Source organism: Plectropomus leopardus, chromosome 9, assembly GCF_026936395.1.
Source record: "Plectropomus leopardus strain MGB_pleo_1.0 chromosome 9, ASM2693639v1, whole genome shotgun sequence".
Classification (NCBI taxonomy): Eukaryota; Metazoa; Chordata; class Actinopteri; order Perciformes; family Serranidae; genus Plectropomus; species Plectropomus leopardus.
In genome coordinates this window covers 32,914,337-32,942,009 of record NC_142184.1, presented here as the reverse complement: position 1 = coordinate 32,942,009, position 27,673 = coordinate 32,914,337, and the positions used below count along the sequence as shown (strand labels likewise).

Sequence of the window (27,673 nt, the reverse complement as noted above, 5' to 3'; positions counted from 1 at the left end):
AAAAAACACTGCATATTAACGGTACATCAAAAACCAAACCCAGCTTGACTGTTTGATTGTTAAGTTGTCAAAGAGGCTAGAGAATAGGTTATCATGTAAAATAGACCCAATAAAAGTACCGGGTAAATTGTTTAAAAATATGTGTGTAGAGGAGCACAGGGAATATTAGTAAGGTACCGTGCACATTTTAATCGATACCAGTAGCAGAGCCAGTACCTCGAATTTAGTACCCATAACCAGCAGTGCCGTTTTTTGGTGCTTAATTCATTCTGTAATAACAAAAATGTAAGTTTTGAACAAGCTGTGGTCTACTCTGCTTTTTCTAATCACAAAAAGAGTCACAACTGACAAGAATGTGGAATAAGTATGCTATTTAAAAAATACAATCACAAACAAGACTTTGTAGACTAGGCGCCAAAACTATTGGTGCTGCAGTTATAGTTTTAGCTTGACAGGAAGCTGATAGAGCGAGGGGGGGGGGGTTGCCTCAGTTATATAGGGGACAGCTTAGGCATGAAAGGGGGAGAAAAAGGGGATGACATGCAGCAAAGGGACACAGGTTTGAGGCGAACCTGCGACTGCTGTGATGAGGACATAGCCTCTGTGCATGGGGCATCCGCTCTACCAGATGAGTTACTGGGTGCCAAGATTGATGTCCTGTGACCTGATGTCCTCAACTTTTTCTGAGAGTAAAATGTCTCATGACTTGCAGTAGTGGAAGCTGAGACACCAGTAAGAGAAGGGAACAAAAGAACACCAGCGGCTTTGAAAGCAACCTTACAGCAGAGTTCAAAATTCAAACAGGTTCTCACAGAGCTAGAGGTGCAAGAACTCAATCTGACACATTTACCCACAAGCGGTGGGGTGCAGTGTTTTCATAAGCTCTCTGTCATAACCCTAATCCTTTGATGAGCGAGAGAGAGAAGGAAACAGAAAAGAAACAAAGACAGAAAGAAAGAAAGACTAAGAAAAACAGAACGCAAGAAACAAATCAAAGAAAAACAGAGACAGATAACCAAAAAACAGAGACTAATAAAAACAGACAGTGAGTAATACTGAAAGACAGAAAGAAAGAAAGACAGAAAGAAAGAAAGAAAGAAAGACTTACTAAAGAAATACTGAAAGAAAGAGAAAAAAGAAAAGAAAAGAAAAGAAAAGAAAAGAAAAGAAAAGAAAGAGTAAGGGAGCAGGACGGTGAGTCCCTGACAGATGTGTGAGGTCAGCCTTCAATAAATCACCATAGAGAAAAGAAACCTGTCAGGAGCTGCAGATCAGCTCTGGTGCCATTATGGGCCGTGTCTGTTTGCTCAGGAAAGCCCTTCTTGATCCTAAATACCTCCTCCAACCAACCCCCATCTGTTATGAATGGAAAAAGTCAGGACGATCAAGAGTATCTTCATTTTACTGCGCAGGGATTTGAGTGTGCGTGTAACTGTTTCCATCCAATGGTCAAGCTAACGTTATAGAAACAAGAAAAAAAATGTTTGGATGAAAACAAACACTGCTTTTCGTTTGTTTTTGACAAATTCTTGGTGCTGACTTATGTCAAGCCTTTATCCTAAAGCCAGAAAGAAAACAAAGTACTCAAAAATACCATAATGCACCAACTGAAAAGCTGAACTTTTGAGATGTTTCTCTCTCATCGTCCCCAAATGTATTATTTTCTGACTTATTCATTTTCATGTAACGCACTGCTTATGCAAAATGTTGGACTATCACTTACTTTTGAAGACCATCCATTAGTCTGGCATGAATTCACATTCATGCTCAGCATCTGCTGTTAAAAAAAGCTATCTCTTTGATTGGTCTCCTTGTTTTGTTTTATGAAGACATTTCGTTTTATCATTTTGTTTTTGTGATGCCTTAAAAATGAGCCATTTCTAAAAAAAAAAAAAAATGTCATTAAGTGTCAATTTTCAAGCAGTCAAAATAAGTGCTGTCTTTGTTTTGTTGTTTTTCCAGCATTATCTCCTTTACAATGACCTTCTGATGTGGACAGTCCCTTTGATGTGTGCTGACATTTGTACTCAGTGAAGTATTCAATAGACTTTAAGAATATAGCGAATCTGATTTTGAAAGAAGTATACTAGAGCCCTATGGGCAAGCACATGTGGTCTTCAAACCAATCCAATCTTCCAGGGCTGCAGTTAAGGTAAAGGATGACGCAGGTTATTAGGATTTTCCAAGATGTCAGTATCATCTGAGCAGGAGATGAAGGACAGGAATGCCAACAGGGTCTACGGAGAATTATAAAAGCTGTATTTAAGCGAGCAGCTTGGATGCCATGGTGTCACGCATGGTGCATCACAGTTCAATGGCTTATCAGTTTATCCGCTCGCCTTAAATTCTTCCCTCAACATGCACATACAAGGCCTTTCAAACAACCACATTTTGATTAAGCTGTAAAAAAGCCAACATGGAAAAGATGAACTTGAACAGTATTATCTTAGATCGGATGGCATTTGTCTCAAATTCCAAAGACTTGGCGGGCGGTGCAATTTTCCCCAACCGCCTTGTGGATTTGTGGTTCCTCCACACGTCCTGCTGTCTCATTTATCAGCATGTACGACACTGTAATTCACAATTAATAATGATAATAATGGCAATCATAATCAGCCTCAGGAAGTAGGAAGCATTTGGATGGGGTTAAAGTGTGGGTTACATAAAATGAGCCATGCTTTCTTTCCAGGATGTCAAAGGGTCATTTCACACAGGCGATGGCATGCAAGGGCATGCAAGGGCAACTTTTAATTGAAAAGTGATCTTATTTTCTTATTAAGTCTGAAGGTGTTTTTAGTGAAAGTGTATTTAATCAATGAGTTTAACAAGCTCTGTTTCAGCTGTCACCTATGAAACTTGAGTTAATGTCCAAAACTATCTGAACATGTGGACAAGTGGCCAAAGTGACTTTCTCAAGTTTCGAAGCTGATATCAACATGCCATAAAAGTTTTAGCAAAGTCATTAACTTTTAAGTTCCATTTTCCCCCTGAATGACATTGTGAGCTTCAACACAAGTGGGAGGCAACAAAAGTAAAAAAAAGAAACAAGCAGTGCAGTCTACATCAATCTCCTTTGCCACTGGTATAGCTACCTAAGGTAGTATTCCTCAGAAGGGAATGTAAGATTAATGTGTTGCTGCTTACTGTATTCATTAAGCATCACTCAAAGCGGACTCATCACAGCATAAGATCACCTGCTATTATAAGAAAGTTGAGAACAGGGAAAAAGGACAAAAAAGCCAAATTGATGATCTGAAAAAATTAGAAACTGTCCATAATTATGCATTAGCAATTCATTACACTGAAAAAGGATTTGCCAAAAAAAAAAAAAAAAATGAGTGATGAGTAAGCAGTATTTTGCAAATAAAGTTGAACTATTATTTGGTGCATTATATCATTTTTGTGGTCGGTTGAATGGGGATCAGTCAATGTTGGGCTGTTGGTGAGCATTTGTCACATGAGTCTTTAGTCAGCATTAAAACAAAAAAATGGAAAATCAAACTGAATATGTTCTTCATCAAACAAAACAAGGAGACCAATATGAGAGATTTCTAACAGATGCAGCACATAAATGTGAATGTGAATTGATGCCAGCCAAAAAGATGATCTCAACAAATTAGTGACTGTCCATAACGCTGCATTAGCAATTCATTACGCTAAAAAATAATCAGTCACAAAAAATAGATTTGGGGCGATGAGTGGGAAATATTTTGCAAATAAAGTTGAAATATTAGTTGGTGCATTATATCAATTTTGTGGTTGGTCAGCAGGCATCTGTCACATTAGTCTTTGTGGTGTGTCACTTGCTACTGGCCCTCATCAACTCTTGTCTGCTTTTTTTCAGAAAATTAGCATGTTGAATCATCGTCGGGAGACGGTGAATGAAATCACTGATTGGCAGTTCAGCTCAGCACACAAAAAGAGAAACAGAAGTGAGGAAAGTATTCAAAGGGCTAAAGTAGAGTTTTTGAAACGTTTCCTCATGATTTGTATTCTTGTTCACCAGTGCACAGTAAAAATACTTTGTTCTTTCAACACTGGATTGGATTGTTAATGTACTGACTAGCTAATAAGCATCATGACAGTCCTCCGGTTTCCCTTTTTGAATGACTGTTACAGACAACTGCCATCTGCGGGTATGGAGAGTTTCTTCCTCTCATGCATGTGCAGAACATACAGGCTGATTGGCCATCAGCTGTAGTCTTTGTGCTGTGTTCATGTTCAACTTTTCAGCAGAGATACAGCAACGTGAGGTGACACAAGCGACTTTCATAGTGGCGACTTCTTTGATGCTGGTGTTGTGCTTCTTGGCCTTGTGGGTTGCAACTAACCATTATTTTTTTTATTAGGAATTAATCTGCCTATTATTTTCTCCATTAATCTAATAACCTTTTTTAATAAAATGTCAGAAAATAGTAAAAACAATGCGTTGCGAAATTTTACAGAACCCAAGAGATCTAAAAGCTGTACATTTTATCTGACCAACTGTCTGAAAATCCAAAGTTATTCAATCATGTCTGACAAAGAAATCATCAAATTCTCACATGTAAAAGGCATGAAACCAGCAAATGCTTGCCCAAAATGCTTATTTGATGATCAAAATAGTTGCCAATTAATTTTCTTCTGTCCTGCGACTAATAATTTAATCGACGAATTGTTGCAGCTCCAGCCGAGGTAGCTGCAAGGTTTTAACTGAATAACAAATAGTCTCATTCGGACAGATTGAAGCTGGTTTTGGCCGCATGTGGGACATATCTTTAGCTTAGCTTCTTCTGACCTTCATCTGTAAGTTGCTAAAGCACTGTAAATAACACTTAACAGACCTCAACATGATTCTACTTTTAGATATAAACTTAAAATTAACTTTAAAATACAGATATAAACATACAAATCTACAAGATGTAAAATCTTTACTCGCTGAGGTATTAGTGTGTGTATGTTTGGGTTTGGCATGAAATGTTTCCCATTAGTAACAGTAGCCTGTCCAACATCTGCTTTACATTTGTATTTGCACACGTGAGTGTTTGTGTGTGTGCGTCCATATATCATGCGCTGCAGTTACCTGAAGCCTCTCCCACCATGTTTCCCTGATGATGTCCCTCCTCTCTGGCACCAGTTTGTACTGGATCACCTCCTCTAGTTCTGACAGCATCTGGCAAGACACCATGGCCTGGGACACAAACACACACATTCATCCTTAAAACACTATTATGGTTGCAAAAGCCCCTTGTGTGCAATATAAAAAGGACCAGTAAAGAGTAACTAAACCCCCAACCACCCATGTATATAGTTATTTTGCAGTGCTGTTGATGGAGTAAGGTCAAAATCTTGACATTTTAGTGCAACATATATACATACTGTGTTATGGTATAAATTTCTATAGCAACTGATCCCTGCTGGTTAAAGCGCTCCAACTGCAATTGAATTTTGCTAATGACTGATCTAGAGGCACATGACGTATGTAGTGGGAGCTTTTAGTATCAAACAGCTTCTCCTCCTCCCCCTCACTCTCCTCCGCCGCAGGAAGGAGTGACTGGGCATGTCTTAGCCCCCCCCCCTTGTGCTGCCAAGGTCGATACTTTTTTTTTAAACTTTCGAGAGGCAATTATTGAATTTGCAGGGCAGACACACTTCAGTCAAAACTTTGGGGTTCAGTAATTCTTTAATGCTTGTAAATGCATTAGAATCTACGATTAAAGCTTATAGTAAGGGCTGGCTCAGGCTTGCCCTGGACCAGCCCCTAGTTAGAAGGAAATAGGCCTAACAAATAGGTATTTTTAACTACATCAAGAGTCTAGATGCCTGCTTAAGTGTGTCTGCTGTTCATGGTGAACAGCTACAGTATTTAAGTCAAAATTGATCAGGATTAAATGGCTATCATGCTAACATCACCTGACAACATCTGTACAAGAGGAACTCCATTGTTCTGGGTTGCAACTTTTATTTGAAACGTTGCTTGGAAAACTCCACATATATAGATAATAAAATAATGGCATGGAATAATGGAGGAATGTAAATATTTAGGCCTTTGACTTCTACAGAAGCAAGATCAGACACTTAAACTTTTATAAATCATCACTTTCATAAAATTTTCATTCTGGACACAAATGCTATGAGGAATGAGATGGTTGAGTAAAGCCAAGCATTGAATATTTTGGCTGACTCAGCGGAACACTTACCCCGTAGGCTCGACTGTAACTCTCTCCAGCCATGGCTGTCAGCTCAGCATCCAGGAGGTCTCTTGCTTTGTCGATACACTAAATGAAAACAAACAAACAAACATTTACAATGTCATCTTTGAATGAAATGTCTGCCCAAATGGTGCAATTGTTAGCTTCTGAACAATCTTCAACATGGGAAACACAGGTTTGATCCATGATTTGATCCAACATTTAACTTGTAACAGTAAAGCTAAAAGTAGCAAAAATGGCACTTCCTTGAAAAACATAACACTTGCATGACCCCTGAATGTACCATGTCACAATATCACATCGTCCTAAAGCCTTCTTGCATCAGGACCAACTGGGATCCAACTTAACCCAGGGAATAAATCACTTAGTACAGACGAATGAAGGCATGTAATTGCTGCTCACACCCTTTTCACTTAAGTGCAGCCAACGGTGACACATTAGTGCAACTAGAACTAGAGCGCCTGCTTGTATAGCAAAATGGTTTGATGCACTGCTGAGTGCCAAGAGTTTTATGAGGAGAAGGAAATGAACTGTTGGGAGCAACTGTGTGAAAATTATGTAACCATGGATGGGAATGTCAAAGGTATATTTAAAAACTAGAAATTACCACTTCGAGTTTGTATGCCTCTGCCAACTGGTAAAGTTATAGTTTACATCCATGTCTGTACAGAATCATATGTCATCATGTCAGTAGACAATGCTTCAAATAAGGATGTTGCTGCAAGAAGGCACAATTTCAATGTGGACATCCAAGATTAATGTCACAAATTTGGTATCTGATCAAATGTCTTCACTTCCGTTCATGAGTAAAGGCATTGAATAATGGCCATAAACATTATAATGCCACAGTAAAAGTGACCTTTGACCTTTTGGATGTAAAATGTTATCACTTCACATTACATATTTTATCCTATTAGACATTTAGGTGAAATGTCATAATTACAGTATGACCACCAAAATGCAATCATTTCAACATTGAATCCCAGTGGACATTTGTGCCAAATATAAGTTCCTGAAATACTGCATTAACAAGAATGAAACGGATACAAGGTCACACTGACCTTGGTCTGTGACCACCAAAAATAAAATTGGTTTATCTTTTAGTCTAAGTCAGCATTTGTGTCAAATTTGAGGAAAATTCCCTGTTATTACAAATCTTTTCCTTGTTAAGTACAATTGGACATTGGTGCCAAATTTAAAGAAATTCCCTCAAGACATTACCAAGATATTGCGTTCATAAGAATGAGATGGGCATGAGGTCACAGTGACCTTGGCCTTTGACCACCAAAATCAAACCAGTTCATCCTTTAGTCCAAGTTGACATTTGTGCCAAATTTGAGAAAATTTCCACAAGGTGTTCTTGAGATGTCACGTTTAAAAGAATGGGACGGACGGGAATACATCCCGTAAAAATAATGCCTTCAGCCACAATTGTCAAATTTGCATGCACAGTCATAGAAAGAGAGAGGAATTGGAGGATGAAGAAGAATTCAAAAATAGGGGCTGTTAGTCATGTTTCCTTCCATGACCACAATGCAAATTCCCAAATGTTTTTGTGATGTTCAACCAACTGCCAGAGTACATTCATGCCCTAAAAATGTTTTTCTTGCCTTCCTGTTTTTTGGGTGTATCACTGAATATTACTGACTCATTTGTTAACTTCCAGTTCCATGACTTTTTGTAATAAGACCACACTTCCCCAAATTCAAGGATACTGCAGACATTCCATCACCATTAGAACCCCGAGGGGTGGAAAAACCATGACTGAGAGAGGGACCTGATCCAGAGCAGCCAAGGGGACAAACAAGGACACAAGCACTGTGGCTGAACGCCTGCCGATATCTCGGGCTTCTACAGTCAATGTTTTTGGGAACTGTTATTAGTGGGAAGGTAAAATGAGGGAGGATGACTGGGGAAGTTCTTGGAGGCCAGCTGTTTCAGACCAGCTCCCGGCAATTATTTTTTTTTGTGGGGAGGGAAAGGAGAAATGGCGTGCCTAAACACCTCTTCAGGCATGCACAACAAGAGGAGGGGTTATGGGAGGATGGTTGGGACAAGGTGACAATGAGGCTACTTCTTTATAGCCTCCACTCGGTTATGGTCCTGTTTACTCCTGAATTACTACGCTGAGGCCCTTTTTGGAAATGTTCAGTCCAGACGACTCCTGATAAGTGCAGTGTCTGGCTTCTGGCAGCACAAACAAACTGTGACCCAGTCCTGCATTCTCTTACATAAAGGTTATTCTTATGTACTTAGATAGGGATAAGTCCAGTGAGATGACTTTATCGTTACAGTGTGAAATGAAGGCCTCTATGTAAATAGCTGGCCAAATCAACTGTTAAAGGAAACGTTCGGTTACAAAGGTAACCCCGCTTCTGATAACATTCTCTCAGTATCTCACTATGGGGTATGCCCCTACACTGAGATACAGAGCGAATGTTTGAAAGAATACTGGAAGTGTGAGGAAACCATGAAACAATATAAATGCACACTGGTGGACCGAATATATCATGAATCCTGCAAAATGTTTTACTGCGGGGAACACAACTGTCGTGTCTACACATCATCGTTGAAACTGACCAAACACTGAGATTTATAAAGCAAAGTAATGTGAAAACTTTCACAAAGATGCAAGCCAAAACTCCTGGAGCACATGTCTGGTTGTTGGGGGTAAAGAGCGAGGAAAGGAACAGCCCTACAGAATCAAAAGGACTTAAATGTGAGGATTACCAACCACATCCGGAAGACTAGACTGAGCTCATGTTGACATTTAAGCTTTCACCCTCGCTCCATCTGCTTTTCATTCCTCCTCATTCATTGTGAGTGGCCTCACTGTCGCCAAGAGTCAAAAGTCTGCTTTCCCTATTCAGCTGATTTAGAATCCTATAGGCCACACCTGGATCTAATCTCCAAATTAGACGAGGGAGTGTATCTGTGGAGGGATGGGGGGGCACGCAGAGCAGGTCTCCTGGGCTTTGTGGTGAAAAGGCGACTCAGAGGATGAGCCCAGGGAAATTGGAGGAGCAGGTGTTTACTAGTGTCGGTGCTGGAGCTTGTGTGGGTTAGACGTGCTGGCATCCAGCTTGAACAAATCCATCTCCGGAGACCATGAGCTCATCTAACATCCCCAAACTTTGTAAAATTAAGAAAACACCCCCCTGACCTCCACTGGACCTTGCCGACAGGCAGACAGGGGGGGAAGGGGGCTCTGTGTTTGTTGAGGCTGAACGCTGTGATGATTTACAATTTCAAGAGTTACATAACATTTCTACTCCACGGATGTACCACATTGTAAAAGGAAAAAAACAAAACAAACCTCGCACATTTGATTCCTTTTAATGAAAAGTCTAAGCTGATGGGGAAATATGATCCTGTCTGGAATAACAGTAAAGCCGTTTTTATGTTTATGTACAGTGTTGCTTTCCAATGATTTTAAATGTTCATACCTTGCTGTACAGACTAATGAAAATTCCAGAAACTCTGAGACTAGGCAAATTCCCATGTGGCATGTCTTTATGAGATGTTTTCTAAAATTACAGGCTTTTAATGTACATTGAATGGGAGGAAATCCTATCCACTGGGTGTTTTGTGAGTGGTGATGTAACCCACCTGCTGGGCCAATGAGAAGAGGTCCTGATGCAGAGCGAGCACTGCTCTATAGAAGGCGCCATCATGTGTGTCTCTTGGGATCATACATGTGTACTCCTCCATGCTGTCCCAGTGCCCTGGACAAACACATTACAAGAAATCACAAAAACAGGTGCTATTAAGTGGATGTCTTGAGTCCTGACTTGGCAAGACTGAGGCAGATTCAAGTTTGGCAGCTCATCTGTGCTGTTTTGAACTACACTCCATCTCAGCTTGCTGTAATATAAATGATTGCAACTTCAACATCTTGCTTCCCAACAAAAACAATAAAACATGGTCTGAGTCTTCAGATAGAAGAGCCTGCTGGTTGGGTTTCGTCTCAGGGTTTACGATTGACTTAAGACAGTCAAAGCCACAAACCGCAAACCTCAGAGGATGCTTCGGCAGTGTGGCCCCTGCTTTTCTTCACCGTTGCACGTTACGATATGTCAATGTTATGACTGGATACCATTCCCATCTGGTTATGTGAGGGGGGGCTTGGCAAGAGCATTCAGTGTTTTCATTGCTGCTTGGGCTGATTGCATTGCTGCACTGAGTCAGGCGAAGGATAACCTAAATGCTCCATGCACAAGTCTGCTCTTCAAACTCTACTGACTGCTACAATATTGTTTATTTTTGACTTTGTATTCCAAATACTTTCAACTGTTAGTTCAAATCTGACATTAAGTATTTTGAGTGGTTAGTTACCTAGACCCCAGGCGGCAGCAGCAGCCATACGAGCCATCTTGGCCTGGGTTTCCTCACTCACCAGCGTCCACTCCTCACAGCACTGCTGGTGCAACTGGCCCCTGGAAAACATGAACTGCAGGTTTCAGATGGCAGAAAAAAGCAGATCTAAATTTGTTCAGTGCCATGTTCACAGTGATGACAGCAGTTAATCAAAATCACCAGGTTTCCTAATTGATCAGGTAATAAGATGCAGAGTATTATTGTATACACTGCAGTGTGGCATCATGGACTGCTACCAAGACGCTAGGCCTGTCCTGATAACCACTTTCATAGGATGGCATATCGTCCCAGAAATAACTGCAATAAACAATGTTATTGTCAGTTTGAGACCTTTTTCTGCCATTGATAATAAAAATATGATTGCATAATAATGCAAATACATCCAAAAGCAGTTATCTTCAAATTCTTAAAATTTTCAGATTTTGCAATTTGATTATGAAAAGAAACATTTAACCTATTTTTCAAAAAGTAATTAACACCTGTAAATGTATACAACAAAGTATATATAAAATGATTTTATAAGAATAGTCCTAATTACTCAGTTTGAGACTAATTTTGCCAACAAAAACAGGTGATGCCTCCTGCAAATTATAGACAATCTTAGCAAAGCTCTGGGAAAACTGCAGATACCTCCATGACCCGGCTAATGGGTTACAGTCAGCTCCCAGCGAGCAGCCTGGGAGCTAGTTGGTTAACTGATGGGTCAACAAAGTGGACGGTAAAGTCAATGAACTACAAACGACTGACTTTTTGGATTGATGCCAGGGTTTGGCAAACTAATAACTATAAGGACTGTGTGTTCCACTCAAAAAGTGCAACTGCAAGCTACCAGTATGCTGCATTGTGTTGTATTTTATTGTTGTTTTTTTTTTGGACAGGCACAAAAAGGTGAGGTGGAAAGAAAAAAAGGGGAGATTCGCTGTGTTCAAGTCTTACAATGGTCGGAAATGTCCTGCTGCTTATTCTAGCGTCATGTTGGCTAAAATATTGGTGGCATTCATATGTAAGAACAACATTGCAATATGGAGGCCAGCAAAATGATCAAGGTGATATCAGTATATCTTTTATACAATTATATACAATTATTATTGTAATTATCAACTTAGGCATACAAGACACTCGATCAACAATACAAGAAAGTAAGGATGAACAATATTATTGGCATGACACCAGTATCGTAAGATACCAGATTTAAAATGAAATATCGTAATCAGCCAACATGCTCATTTCTACCAATGTCAACAGGAATGTTAAAGTGAATATGTACGACACATCCACCCTAAGTTGAAGTACTTTTCTTATCTTGCACGATGAATGAATTTAACAAACATCAAAAGGCATGGTATTTTAAGTCTCCATCTGCTAATGGACCATTGCAATAAGAGTATGCATAATATGATGTTAATTCTACTACAGAAGAGAATTTGATAATCACTAAAATTAGGTGGGGAAAAAAGAGGAACGATCGATATCGGTTATTGGCCAAATGAGTTGCTATATATCAGCATATCAGACATGGGCAAAAAGTCCAATCTTGTGCATCCTTGTAAGAAAGAATTCTAAACAACCTAGAATTACACTCCCTCCTAATTCAATGCCAGTGAAACAATTTGCATATCAAATGGTGTCTGACAGCTGTGTGAAAAATGACAGCTAAATATAGAACATACATAGAGTAAATGGCAGAAGATTCTTCTGTAGAAAATGAAGAAGTTGGACTGCAGATACAGATGAGCTAACAGTTATTCCTGACTGACATGAATTTGACAACCACGGTAAAATTGCAAAAACTACGGTTTTTACAACTTGTCTAAAGCAATGCCAAACTGTACTGCTCTGGTCCATATCCTCAACAGATAAAAAGGCTTTTCTAAACTCCAAGTCCTGATGATAATATATACATGTCAAGACACTAAATTCACTTTTCCTGCGCCAAACAACAATGGAAAAAAAATCCTTCACGAGAATGGCCAAGCACTTCCTGCCAAAGATGAGAAGAAGATAAGACTTGGTTTCATTTCCATCTGCCATCATTTATTTCTTCATTTGTTCTTGAACATGAACATCTTAAATCAGTGTACCGTCCCGCAGCACTATGATAAAATCACGTATCTCTACAAACAGATGGATGTTCCCTGTCGGGGTCAGGTGCATCTAACCAAGACTAATTCCTCATTAACAACAATCAGTGCAGCATTGTGCGGGAGGAGATCAAACCCACCGCATGTGTTTTACAGGCAGGATGCTGGAGCAAGCTTGAGTGAGGGAGAGGCAAAAGAAGGCACAGACAGAAAAAAAAGAGAGAGGTCGGTTTGGACGGGGTCAGTGAAGTGAAGCCATTCTCCAGCTGCCTGGCTATCATATAACATGAAAGCAACAAGTACAAAAAGCTCCGGTACAATGGGCGTATGTGTCTACAGCGGACAAACAGAGAGAGTCCAACCGAAGGAAAAGCTCCAGTTATAATTTGACTCAGCAGACTATTATTCACAACTTTGGAATTTCAGTTGGAAAGCTGTTAAAATAAATCTTGAATGGAGGAATTAATTTAATGTAAAGAGTCTTTAAAAGGCCCGACACTACAAACCATCGATTCACCCACACAGAGGTTTTCATTTGAGCTTGATAAGACCTCTTCTCGAGGCTGTGTGAGCTCATGCCAACTGTGTTCAGCTGACATCTCTCTTTTTAGATGCTTTGTACCTGTTTGGACAGGACAATATGACCATTCCAACAGTACAGGTCAACAAACTTGGTTCCATCAAGTGTTCCAGTAAGCAATGACACATGATGGAAGCACAATATCAGGATCCTGGAACAAGCTCATCTCAATGGAATGCAGTGATTTTTTAACGTTGCCATAAATGATAACATTAAAAACGACTACGTATTCTTTTCCTGCTGCAATGTGCCAAAATGTCTTTTGTAATAAAAGGTCTATTACACCTTTACTGTTTTAATTAGGAGATTATCTTTTGTGATATCATGTCATTCCTAGCATATTTCTGCCCACCTTCAACCTGAACAGAATCTAATCAGCCAGAATAAACTGTGGGGTCACCTGTGTGGGTGTGCGAGGCACTCAATAAGCGTTTGGGAACTGAATATAGTTATTGGTAGAGATGCGCAATAATATTGGCACAGCATCAGTATTGGCCAATAAGGCAGGTTGGTTTAGTGGCCACACTCTTTTACTACAAAGCAAGGCTTCTGTAACATATGCAGACACTTGGCTTGGTATTGTCTTGCTGAAATAAGCAGCTTTAAGTGCCACGTAGTAACATTTGTCAGATATAAAACAGCTCCTGTAGTAAGCAGATTGATGTGTGAGGTTTAACAGAACCAAAACACTCAATCACCTGATCCAAAGATATACATGGAATTTTTAAAACTCCTTCACTCTGCTAGGACACCAGTCTCCTGGCAGACATTACTGTTTTTTCAGAGGGTGCGACAGGCTGACTTTCAAAGCTACAGTGAAGAAAATATTACATGAAACTTAAAGTCCTGAGGAATCCATTGGTATAACCCATGTAATGCCATCTTGTCAGGAGGGAGGCTTCATTTTGGCAAGGGGTGGCCCTTTTCACAGGGGTTCCCTTGACCTGTCACCTCATGATATCTCAACAGTCTAAACAGTCTTGCAAATGCATAAATGACTGGACAGCAGACACTCCTGTGGATTAATGACCTCAGTCGTGTTCATGTGTGATGATGTTAGTCCCCATAAGAGACATTTCATTGCAGTGAGACCATTTTTTGACTTCTGGCATAATCACAGCCCCATGAAACTCTACAGCCACAGACTATCAACATTCATCATCATTCAGAGGTTGTCTGGCTTTCATAGATATATTAACAATAATGGGGTTTCTCGACAGTTTCCAGAACAGAAGTTCTTGTCATCAAATTGCTGAAAAATGCAAATCATACAGAGATCTAAGTGTCAATTTATTTTAAAACAGCATTTCTCCATTGCATTCCTCAAGGTCTTGGTGTTTTAATGTGATATTTTTGACCCTATTCATTAATTTTCAAGTGGTCAGAAAAGGTCAAATTTGGCACAAAATCTGCGTGACAAGTGGTATTAACCCCCAAAGTTGCTGCAACAACTTATGAGATATAACTAATCATGAGAGTGGCATCATAAACTTTCATCATACTATTCTAAGCCCCTACACACCAAACTTTCAAAGTTGGAACAGTTGCCTGACCAAAACACAAGGTTTAATACAGATATATGACTAGAACAACTTGATACACAGAGCTGAGCGGCATCTCAGTTTATTTTTTCCCAGCTTTTAGATGAAGTATACCAATTCTATGTGGCATATACTGCTGACCTGCTATATCCACGTAAAAATCCCCTCTCCCCCTTAGAAAGACAAACAGGGTCTATGGTGGTGAGGGGTGGTGTGGCAGAGGTTCATTAAAACAGCACAGTTATTTACTGATTGTGTTATGGGGGCTATCTCAAAATAAAGACATTTCCCAAACACTAACAAACTCCACTGTAACCGACTTGTCATTGTGGCAGTGAAGACTCAGCTAATATGAGGTCCTATTTTAATTACTAATTCATATTTCTTTTGTCAATACTCTTAATTAAATAATTTCAAAACTTAAGATAGACATTCTGGACTTAAGGTTAGTTCAAAGCTATCCAGTACCAGAGTTTCTCCACACATTCATTTATTTGTGGCAGCCTGCCACCATTAAAACATCTACCACCACGTATTACTTTCACACTATTGGAGCTGGATCATTCATTAGGAGTGCTATTCAAATATTAATACCATTCAGTGAAAGTTCATTCGTTCATTATGCTGGGTCTAAAAGTTCTCTTTGACTCCCTCAGCTGGAGCTGCTCTTGCCATCCATTGTTCTGCTCAGCCCTGACAGATCGACAGATCAATTATCCATCCCGTGACTCAAACTCCACAAACTGCATAGATAGACACATAGATTCTACTCCTGTGGGAAAACACTGAATACCCAACTAATGTTTGAGTCCAACTGTCAAAAACATTACCATGGATTATGATACATAACACTGCTACAGTATCCCCTTACCTTGAGAGGGAACAATGTGTTCTCTTAAGTCTGATCCCATTTGACTAATGACCCAGTCATCTGTTATATCATCTCCCAGCCTTACCCATCCACACACAAACATCAACACAAAGCCTCTTTTCAGCTGAATCACTTTCTTCTGAAATTACTGAATCATTTCTTGTGAAATGACTCAAAGCATATACAACGATGGCACGAGGAGGCCTGTTACATAAGCAAATTAACATCTGCTCAGCGTCATGAGCTCTGTGACGATCCACATAGTTGGATCCCTCGGACAACTTGTGACTTTCTTTTTCCCCCAAAAAAATGCTCTTTGAAGGATGGGCGGTCGTTATGGAGTTGAGCCTCAGCTGTGGTGAGGTTTCATTGGAGTGGCGGCGCCTCTCACTGTCACTGGATGCCTGTTCATGCATTTCCCAGTAGAACTGCTCCAGTCAATTCAGACAGACTTTTTTTCTCTTTTTGCCCCGTCATCAAAGGCGAAATTACAGAACTCGTTAGGAATAGGCTGCCCACGCAAATAAAAATGGGAAATGAAATAGCTCACAGCAAGTATACCACCCCTGACACTGTCTTTATCCACTAGAGCCACGGTTAAAAGCTGAAGAAAACAATTTCTTCTCTATTTTATAACTTCAGTAGCTCACACATTATATTTACATTAAAAAGCCAATGCCAGTATGTCTTAGAAACTAACTAACACAGCAAATAATAGTGAGTTTATAGTGTTTATGTAGTAAAATACATATCAATGAATCTGAGACCTGAAGGCTAAAACACTGACTTGAACAAACTGTTTTTAACCCTAGTGAACTCACAACAGATAAAAATACTGACATACCATTCTCCCAGGGCCTCTAAGCAGCGCATTCTACCCAGGATGAGCTCTGGATCCTCTTTGTTCATGTCGATCTTCTTGTCGTATGATACCAGGGCATCCTCCCACTCATGGAGCTTCTCATACCAAGTGGCTTGGATTTCCTAGTAGATAAAAGCAGAAAGGAATCACATCACATAAGAACACTGAAATTAAGTGCAAGAACCCATACAATTAACCTCAATTACTCTTCTTAAATAAACTGTTTTGTTCGTGTTCGCAAAAAGCATTGAAGGGCATACTTTGTTCTTTCTGATTGGAGGTTCCCAACTTGATCAATCAATCCCTACCTCATTATATTCAAACACTGACCTCCCGTTAAAGTGACATCTAGTTATTGACGTCTTTTGTGGGATATCAACCAATGATTACATACACAGATCTCTGCCAACCTTTGATTCCTGGCTGGTACACTAAACAGGGAAACCCTGCATCCTCCCACAGTAAAGTTATTCATGTGGTCACCTCATAAACAAGGTTTCCTGGAAGTGCACAGCGAAACTGCTTTTACTGAGTCTTTTTACTTTTAACATGCTTTTACAGAGACACATAAATGCAGTTCACAAAGGCAGAAGAAAAGACCTTCTCTATCGGCATCCTCATGGTTGGGAAAAGAAAAACGTTTGACTTGACTTTAGGCTAAAAATATCCACTTCATTAAAAATCCAGTGAATGCAATCTATTGGACATTACTATGTTTAGGTTATCTCTTAAATGCAGCCTGTTTTTTTCAATGTGTCTTTTCGCCACTGACATTAAGTTTGCCATCAGCGTCAGCTAAGCGCTTGAATTCAATTTTGTAGCAACTCTGGATTGGATGAAAATTAAAAACATTGCATATTAGAAAGTCTGCTTGCTAATATGCTGTTTAATTTTTTTAACTGTACTGCAAATTGAGGGTTATAATCTCTCTTTTTAGGGCTTCCCCTTAAAAGTTGAAGATAGGAACAATCAATCAGACCCCCATTAGTCCTTCAAATTAATCTTTTTTTTTTTTTTTTGCCAGTCAGTATGAGGAGTATTCTGGGAACATTTCAGTCTATAGATTTAGCTGCAGAGTGAGTGCTCCTCGCTTTTAAGCTGATCTCTGATACAGGCAGCTGTGTACACAGGGCGAGTCTGAGAGGAACAGATACAGCTGCCTAGAGGGAAAGAAACTTTGCTCAGTCAGGCTCTGAAATAACAATATCTTTGATATTGTGCCAGCATAAGTGGTGTTGCATCTCTGATCCTTTCTTTACATAATTATCACACATAAGGATGGCTAATTTGGCTTGTATACTATATTACATAAACCTTTCTGTCACCCTAAATGTCTTACCGTACTCAGTTCAAACTCTTTTTGGAAAAAAAATGTACATTCAAATATGTGTAACAAACAGTCAAATCCGATCCAACAGACAATTCTGAATCAGATACACCCCTACTAATTTACACTAGAACTTACATGCCAGAGCTATAATTTGAGTCGATCTTTTATCATTTTTCCATAAGATGAACTTAGTGGCTATGTTATGTTTTTTAAAATCAGTTGTATTGATTTGTGTTTTAGACAGTTTTTTTTGTTGCACCTGTCTATTTAAGTGCTACTTTATTTAAAAAAAAACAAAAACAAAACAAAAAGTTTTTTGCTTTGCTTTATTAATGTTGCAAAAAGACTAAATTACTATGGTCATGTTCATTGTAATGAACTTTTACCAAAAAAAGCCAAAATAAATGCATAGCTTTTGTAAATGTTTTAATACTATAATTACTGGTGACCATAGAAAGATACTGATTCAATCTGTTCTATCACCATTAAGTTCATGACTGGTACTGATGCTAAAAAGACTGTCCAACGCATCCAAGAAACGAGCATGCAAAAACCACAGTTATTTCATGATGCAATTTTGGTAACAGGGAGGGAGAAGGATCAAAACAACATCTTATGTAATTTTTGTGGAAAATCTGTTTGATGGTTTCCAATGCATGTCCACTGTCTGACAGTTACTTCATATCTGGACCAGGTCCACCTTCACACAACATGAAACACTGTGGAGTTTTCAGGAATATTAGGGGGGGGAGGAGTTTTGTGCATGAACGGGAAAAAAAATCCAGCGAAAGAAATAGTCAAATATTCCGTGGCTTTTAACTTCGCCCATTAGAGGTCAGAGAGAGTCATTGTGAATCAAGCTATTTAGGGACCTTACAAACCACTCGCCATTAAGAAGTAATTACTTTTGGGTTGTTTTTTTTTTAAGAATAAAACATTCTTTGACCAATGGAAAAAAAGCACTAAACATTCCCATGTATTTTTTAAGAAATACAAAGCAGACACACACAGAATTAAAATCCAAACATTCTGTCCACTGGATGAGAAAGTCCATTATTCTGCTCCTTGCCCTTGACTACTGATCAGTGTAGCAGATGGTTTTTCCACGTGCTGCACATTAAGAACAGGGTGTTCCAAGGGTATGTGTCTCAAATGGACCTCATCCCCATGTTACACTGTATGTATGGGGAAAGATTCCCTGGAAAAAGTGTATGCGAACAGGAGACCACATAATACAGTCCACTAAGAAAATGTATTTAATTTATTTTATTTGGTCTGAAAATGCATCAAAGGTCTGAGTTGTTGAGAGTTGTTGCTGCTTGTATTAGTGATGAAATGTTTTTGCAGAGGCCCTCTGCAGCAGCGCCCTGCTGTGCTAATGTAGTGATAAAAGGGGGGCCAAGTTTGTTTGTCATATTGTCAGTCTGCATGCAATGTTATATAAGATGTCTGTTTAAAGTTGGAGGCAAAAAAAAAACTACTCACCAATTCACCAAAATGTTTCATGGCATATTCCAGCACCCCAGATGCCGCTTCTGGCTGCTGCAGTTTGTTGTTGATGCTGCAAGATATGAAAAAAAAACTTAGAATGCAACAATCTGGTTCAATATGTAGATACTGTATAGATACTAGGGTTGGGTGATGTCTACCTAATTTTCATATGATTATGTCAATAGTGAAACAACGCAACTGACGATGACATGACTGAGACAGGGGCAATGTGTAAGCAAAAATGTGAGTCACCCTCCTGACCCAAACTGACAAGAGTGGGACTGAGGAAGAATGACAAAGAGATGGAAAGAAAGGTGGAAGGTGGACTCTTGTTGCACACACTGGTTTTCTGTAGGTTACTGATAAATTTAACTTTTTAATAACTTTTATTTTTATCCCTCAACAGTTTGGGTCGCGGCATGGACAACTGATCAGTTGATCCAGTCAGAGCTGATCAGATTGATGGATGACAGAAGAGGCAGAGTGCAGAGTGAGCGAAAGTAAACTTTTCGACCGAGCACAGCAAACATTTAAGTTTCACTTTCACAGCACCTGGCGTTCTGCTGCCCTGTCTGTGACAACAGTATGCTCTGCAGTACGATAGTGTGATGTTATAAATAATAGGACAGTATATATATATATATATATATGTAGGCCAGTAGCGCTACCAATGAACAATCGATCTCCAAAATAAATAAATAAACAAAACAAATAAATGAATGTGTGGGAAACCCAGTATAACAATGTGAATTTGAATTTGAAAAAAACTTGAGAAAAAACAGCAGTCAGTGGATATTTATCAGTTACTGTTGTAAATCTTCATGATAGCCGCAACAAATTATTAAATTATATGATTAAAAGTATTCAACCTTGCCCAACTGGCAGCCTATAGTTCATCTGGTAGATGAATCAGAATTGTTATTATTTAAGCAGACAATGAATGCCATTAGCGGTGCCTTAAACCCATGTGAGGACGGATAGATGAAGTGAGCGGGGGCTTTTAAATCACTATTTCGAGCTCAGTAGTTAGTTTCTGGCAGCCATTGGCCAAACTGTAACAGATGCACGTACTATTGTTATGACAAAAAAGCTTTTTGTTTAAGTACAGCTGTCTCACCATACATATTTATCTAACAGCCAACTTACTGTACAAGTTGGAAGTCCACCTATAATTTTAAAATGATGTAGTGACAAAACGTAGATTTGCACATCCTGAATGTGAGTGATTACACCGGAGGCTGTTGATAGAATGCCAAATGTCTAACTGGTCCTCTGTGGGAGGAAATTTTTTGACATGTCTTGACACAGCTAAAGAGGTAGCCAAGAAAAAAAACTTTTTCCCCTTTTCTCCCCAATCTGTGATGTAATTGCCTTGCACTGAAGCCTTTGTTGCTGCTAACTCCACAGTTGACCTGGGAAGGGTGGGAAGGGCTTTTTTCTCAGACCATACTGTGCAGGCGCCAACAAAGCAGTAGGAGACGCAAGGTTGTGATCTTTTACCATCATCCATCCTCAAACATTACTAACCATGATTGTCAGAATGCAGAATAAAGCCAGTGGAACCACTTTCGGGCACTGAACCTGGATTTCTGCAGAGATGAGTTAGAATTGTGTAAGAAAAGTCATTTACCCCACAATGAGGCTTACCATTGCCAACTAAGTCAACTAAAAAATCAGCTTCAATGCATTTTTGCAATTGTAGAATAACTGTTCTCTCTCTTAGCAAGGTGTTCCTTGTGAAAAGCAAATGCACCCATTGACATTTGTCACACTTGTTTGACAAATGCTGCGTTATCTGTCAAGTCACCACAATTCCCATTTGTATGCCCTACAGTCACCCGCACTGCCACCACATCTGGAAACACTCATATGAACCGCAGGTCTATTATATTTCCTCAACTGCAAAACCCTGTGTGCAGCCACGGCCAATACATCTGTAAAATGTAGCGTTTGAAGAGTGCTGGTATGCAGTGGAGTTCCTGAGGACAGCAGGCGAAAGTTGATGAAGGATACTTGAGCATATATGTCAGAAGCCTGGTTTGACGCGGGGTAAAGGCCAAAAAATGTGATGAAATGGCACAGCAAGTGGTCATGCCAAAGCCTAAGGAGCTGCTGGGGAGGGCCTGCATGATGACAAGCAAAATAACAAAAAATCACAACAGGAGCTATCATGTAAGTAGTTGGAAACAGAAGACAGTCTGACCCCTGGAGATAACTTTCAAAAAGCTCTTGCTGACTTCATGGTCTGCGCTGAGCTGTGCCAATATGTGTACCAGGAAAGACTTAGTGAAACCAAGAAGACACAGATCAGGCTGATTCTCTCCTGATAATGATTTGGAGCTTAAATTAAGAGTACTGACAGACACAAGTGTGCTGATGCCTGGGATATTTTTACTTTTACGATCTAAAATCTGGCTGTAATTGATTAAGATAAAATTTCAGTGTAATGTATAATCAATTTCAAAGACCCTGTGACATGAAAATGACATTTTCTGAATTATAATCCTTTTTAATATCTTGTTATATGCCAAATATTACGTCAGAAAAATGTATCTTTTCTAATCTTTCTTTTCTCTTTCTTAAAAAAAACAAACAAACAAACAAATTAAAAAAAACAGCTTCAAATGTTTGATGACTCAGCCTAAACTTAGGGGCGTTTACAAAAGTTGATGCAATCAAAATAATGATCACACCGGTGATATAAAACCACACTTCAGCATTTGTTGGTTTTAGTACAAACAAAGCAATATGAAGAGATATGAAGAGATGTTTTTTTGTTAGATCTAATTCATTAATTTCTCCCTCATCCCTTTCCAGATCAAATGGTGAGGGAGATGTGTGGAGCTAATAATATTTTTTAGCTCCATAACGTGCTAAACTCTAAGGGCTCGTGTCCAAATAATAGTTTGGTTCTTGTTTTTTTTTTTTAAGTCCCAACGTGGCTCCTTTAGATTCTATAACATGTTAGTCAGAAACAAATCACAACAAAGACAGAAAAGCCTATTTGATACTGAATATTGCTGGCGAGCGTTGTACTTTTATCTCTGTAGTAAGTTTGTTGTCAACTGTTTAGTCAAATCTCTGTGAAAATAGCATTATGCTGGCTACTAAGCAAGAAATTGTTGTCATGGAAACAGAGCCAACACATGGCAACATCAGAATGAGGCGCTCCCCAGCTGCCTGCCACCACATTTCTGCTAAAGAAAAACCATAGACTGTAAATAATGGACATTACCACTGTGACGTCACCCACTGCTTTTTAGACTGCCGCTTTAAGCTTTGAGTTCAGCCATCACCGTCTTGCTTTTTGGAGCCAGGAGGGACCATATTTGGATGAGAGGATTGGACTGTGAAGGAGCGAGGGGTGGATCTGACTCATAGACCATAGTGAGGCCTTGCAGACAGCCTGTCAATCAAACAGCCCTGTTCTTAAATATATGTTACTTTGGGCCTTAATAAAATGTAATCAGATATTTAAAAAAATGTATCCCCAAACAGTTGTCATTAATGTTGAAATTAGCTACGGAGACCAAAATTATCTTTTGTGCCAGGCTATAAATATGTTTATTTCTGCTGTAGAGTTGAGCATTTTAATATGAGGGTCTGTGGGGATTGACTCTGTTTTTGGAGCCAGCCTCAAGTAACTATTTGATGAAGTGCAGTTTTCGTCACTTCTGCATTGGCTTCATTTCCTAGCCTCGGAGCTTGAAAAAAAACAAACAAACAAAAAAAACCCAGATTTGGACATACGCCTGAGCCTACCCACTTTTTAGCAACCTAACTTAATTGCAAAGGCATTAAATTCCCTCTTGTAACTGTACACTGCTACAATATTCCACGTCACTGGAAAATACGTCACAGCCCTGAAGGCAATAACACTAAGTTCGGTTTGACTGGAACTTTAACTATTTGTATTAACAGAAAAACATCCCATGATTAAGACACTATTTGATAATGAACACATACAGATACGAATATCGGAGTGGTGCTTGTATACAAGAAAAACAATTTCAGCCACATGGGGTAGCTTAAGTCACCATGCAGCAGAAATGTAGTGTCATAAAAGAGAACCGCTTTATCTTGTGCGCCATTATTCAAATGAAAATTAGTACATGAGCATAACACATGGAATATCCATCCATTAGCTATATAGTAGGTGCTTATCCTTTCACTTTAAGTGCTAATCACGACACCACTAAGCTGCCCAACATGAAATATGATGTTACTAAAGTTATTGGCGAATAAAAAAAACCCACAATAAAAAAAAACCCACAATACCTCTGTTGAAGTGCTGAAGTGGTCTTAAAAGGAAACTGTGTTACAGTTCTATGATGTATCACACACTAAAGTAAACAGTGGCGCCAGATATGCTTCATAGTTTTTGGTCTTGCGTGACAATGAATATTGTCCTTTCATGCACTGTAGCATTGGAGGTGATTTTTCAAAAGACTCTGGTGTAAACAGATGATGGGGGGGTGCACCACTTAAGGACCTGAAGGAAATCAAACTAGACAGATTGCCGTTGCATAACACAAGAAAGTGAGCTCATTTTAGTAAATAAGCATTCGTCTGTGACTTTCGGGGGTCTTGATAGAGAGCCATGCACTCTTTCAGCAGGCAATTAAATTATAGCCCTCAATAAACACAACTACCATCCAGTACACTGACGAACACTGACGATATCAAACGGGCATGTTGTGTAATTTCTACTGGACCAACAAATTACTACTTGTTTTCAAATAATCAACTCAGCAGCAACTGAACAGAGAATTGCAAGGCCTTCCTGTCTCACCACACACAAGCTGCCGAGGTATGCTAAAGCTGCCCAGATGTGGTTTCATCTGAGGAGACAAATCAGAATGAGGGCTTTCTCTCCTGCGGACCCAGGAGATTTCATTGTCCCTCAGCTGAAGCCATCTGGCTGCCAGCTCTGCGCACACGCAGTCTAAACGCATCCAGATGACAAGGCTCACGTAACGTTCTCCCCAAGTAAAAACTCCATCAAACTATTAGCAAGCAGAAAACTTCTTGAAACCACTGTCAACGCTGTCTCTTGTGCAGGGCCACCAGTATCACTTCCTAACTGATTTGTGTGTGTGTGTGTGTGTGTGTGTGTGTGTGTGTGTGAGTGTGTGTGTGTGTGTGTGTGTGTTTGTGTGAGAGATGGACAAGTCGGAGCTTGAGTTCCATCACCTGTAAAACCGTCATGATTTATTATACCATGCCGTGAAATTTAGACAATGTGCAGTGTATCCTGAATCAGATTTCTTTGAGGTTTAATTTGAAACCATGAATGAGGTTAGCACACAGCAGAGGATATCCTTGATATGGCTTTATAAATGCATGCAAGGTCAGTGAGACTATATAAACCTTTGAACCCTGAGAAAATGGGTGTGATTTCTTCAAAAACATGGGGGAAAAACTCAGCATGCAACATGGGAAGAAATGTTCCCCAAATTGCAAAAAATAGGACAAAAAAAAGAAAAAAGCTAGGGGAAAAAACATATTTATAATATCATCATTACATTACTTTTTTTTATTACAACTGTTTAGCACTTTTTCATTTCATTTACTTATTTGTTGTTGTCTTTTTTACTCTTTTTATTTTTTTGTTTCTTTTGTTTTATTTAAAAAAATTATATATATATTTTGCAGAATTTCTTCTTTCATTACCAGTGCCATCTTCCCATCTTTAAAAAAATTGAGCCAATTTGAAGATGAATAGATAGATAGAAGATCCTATGAGTGGATTAAATATCATATTTTGCAGGACAAATGCCGAGCCTATACCTACATTTGGCCAAAAAGAACAGTTTGTCTTTCAGCTCGCTTTACATCTGGGAATTTTTATTGCCTCTTATATTACAAAAACAGAGCCCTGCACTATTGCGATTCAAACATCTCTGACCAGAGGAGAAAGAAAAACAATCACCTTAAACAGACCTTGTATCTGGCTTTTAACTTTAAAACATAGTGATGGTGATGGCTTATGTTTTCAGCATATTTTAATCACAAATTACTCCATAAAGTGGGACTTAAAACTGTTAAATTCTCAACGCTGAGAAAAAACAAATCACTTATGCTCTACTTGTGTGTCCAAGAGTGTTACACAAATGATTTATCACACTGCAAACTCTAAACCAGCATGTGTACATTAGATTGATTTATATAACACATTAAGCCATGATTACCTCGGGTCAGACAGCACCAAGAAGGAGTACAGCTATATTTTGTTTCCTTTTAAATGTTAAACTCTAGAAAGAAAATCCCCCCTACTCCAATAAAATAATCCATAATCCCCGTCGCAACTATCCTAAAGTGGTTCTGCTTTTTCACTGAGGAGAGAGCATGATCCTTAAGAAAATTGCAGACATTTCCCTCAAAATAGGTTAAAATGTACGTGAATCTCACCAAGAGGAAAACTCGGGCTTCACTACTGGACCTAATCTAATCTAATTAGGGAGATATCCACTTGATCCTTGCTGATTTTTGGGCTCTTTGCTTGCCAAGTGCTGACTCCATTGCCTAATGTTGAACATAATAACTTCAAAATGGGAATGACTATCTAAACAGTGTTAAAGGAAAAGTCGAATCAAGGTCCAATCAATTGATTCACGTGGGGATCTTTTTTAAATTTTTAATTCTGTAATCATATTTGTGAGTTGGATATTTTTTAAAAACATCTTATGTAACATTAACATCATGCTCACAATGGAAGAACACTGATCCATCAGTGGACTGACACCTGTCCTGCAGGTCTCTCATTATTTTGGAATTTCCTGCTTTGTTAAAGCATGCACACAAAAAAAGTCCAATTCAAATTCATTTAACCTTGTGTAGAGGTTAAATATGAAACAAACGCAGACCACATATGGTAAAAGGGGTATTTAAGGACAAAGCTGTTGAAACGGCCAAAAAGAAGGCTTTGAGCTGTAGCTGATGGAGCCGCCCAAGAAGTCATTCTACAAGAGAGAAGAAGCTGCCCCTATACATTATAAAAGGTTTGGTTTGAAGCTGGTTGCTGGAGGATGTGACTGAGCCAAAACAGCACTTGCTTGGCTGGTTCGTTACAGTGGCAGAACTTTCACACCACCGAGCCTCAACGTTTGCTCCACTGCAGGGAATTGGAAAAGTGACACTCCACTGTCTGACACTTCTTTGGCCTTTGTGCCTAAAGAGCTGTTCATTCGTGGGGCAGCCAAAATGCAATCAGTAATTTTCCCAGGCAGAATGAACCCAACTATCTAGCACCTTGGGGGGAAGCTGTTTCCATTGCACAGGCCTTGTTTGAGCAGACAGCAGATGAGAAATTGCGTGAAGTTTGCTGTCATGACAAAACTCACTACGTGACAACAGAACATTGTCTCTGACACAAACACTTCACAAGACCACGGGCATAAAACGGACATTTTCAGAAAAAGTAAATAAACATTCCATCCGAGATTACCTCATGTTTACAAGAGAACATGTCAAGAACTGGAAGTTGCTACAGAGAGCTTTATTTTAATAATTTAGTTTGGCTAACAGGTGGAACAAGCACAAAAATTAAATCCTCAGAAACCAAAAACACACGCGCACACACACACACACAATGCTCCTTTGTTCACTGTATCACTTGTATCAGTGCAGCAGGAACTAGCTTTGTTTTCCTTCTCTGTCCAGAAAGAGTTGCACCGACAATCCCACTAAGACATCAGTCATGGGCAATTGGAAAATGATTGACATTAATGGGCCCAAAAGTCTCCTATTTTTTCAGCTGGATATTGTTTTTAACAGCGTGACTGAGCTTTGAAAGGAAATGATACCATACTACCGACTGTTGACACGTGAATCAGATGATGAATGAAAGCAGGGAAAAGCAAGGTTGGTTTATTTCTATAAGCCCTCTCAAATACAGAGACACATCAACACGCTTTACTTTCATTCCTTTGGCAATTAATTTAAACATCTGAATGGAAATAAAGTAAATTTAAATAAAATAATTAAACTAAAAATTCAACAAAGTATAAAGAAACTAAAATTACCACTAGCAGTCGTACGCCTCGGCAGACCCATCAGGTTGCAGTTTACAGTTGGGTCTGTGAAAATTTGGATGCTTCACACACGCCTTCCCCTGCGGCACAGAAAATCTATACAATCCCCTAAGTTTCAAGATTAGTGTCACCATTTATGTATACGACCAAATGTCTCTCCTTCTGTCTCTGAGTTATGACCTTTGGTAATGTCCAGAAAAGTGTTTTTGCAGAATATTATAATGTAATATTGACAGTGACCTTTGATCTTTTGGATATATGATATCATCACTTCATAATTTTGTCCTATAAGATATGTGTGTGAAATTCTGTCATA

The 27,673-nt window shown here is 39.2% G+C and overlaps 1 protein-coding gene across 1 annotated transcript in view; it reads right to left on the bottom strand.

Annotated features, from left to right (window-relative positions):
* The window catches only part of mtor (mechanistic target of rapamycin kinase), a 121,470-nt gene that overhangs the window by 36,287 nt on the left and 57,510 nt on the right, over window positions 1-27,673 (bottom strand). Inside the window, exons 29-34 of the mRNA XM_042491148.2 lie at window positions 19,319-19,394; window positions 16,486-16,625; window positions 10,527-10,627; window positions 9,801-9,916; window positions 6,180-6,257; window positions 5,063-5,170 (exon numbers count right to left, since the gene is read on the bottom strand). Coding sequence (XP_042347082.1) covers window positions 5,063-5,170; window positions 6,180-6,257; window positions 9,801-9,916; window positions 10,527-10,627; window positions 16,486-16,625; window positions 19,319-19,394 — 619 coding nt within the window. The remainder of the gene's footprint in view (window positions 1-5,062; window positions 5,171-6,179; window positions 6,258-9,800; window positions 9,917-10,526; window positions 10,628-16,485; window positions 16,626-19,318; window positions 19,395-27,673) is intronic.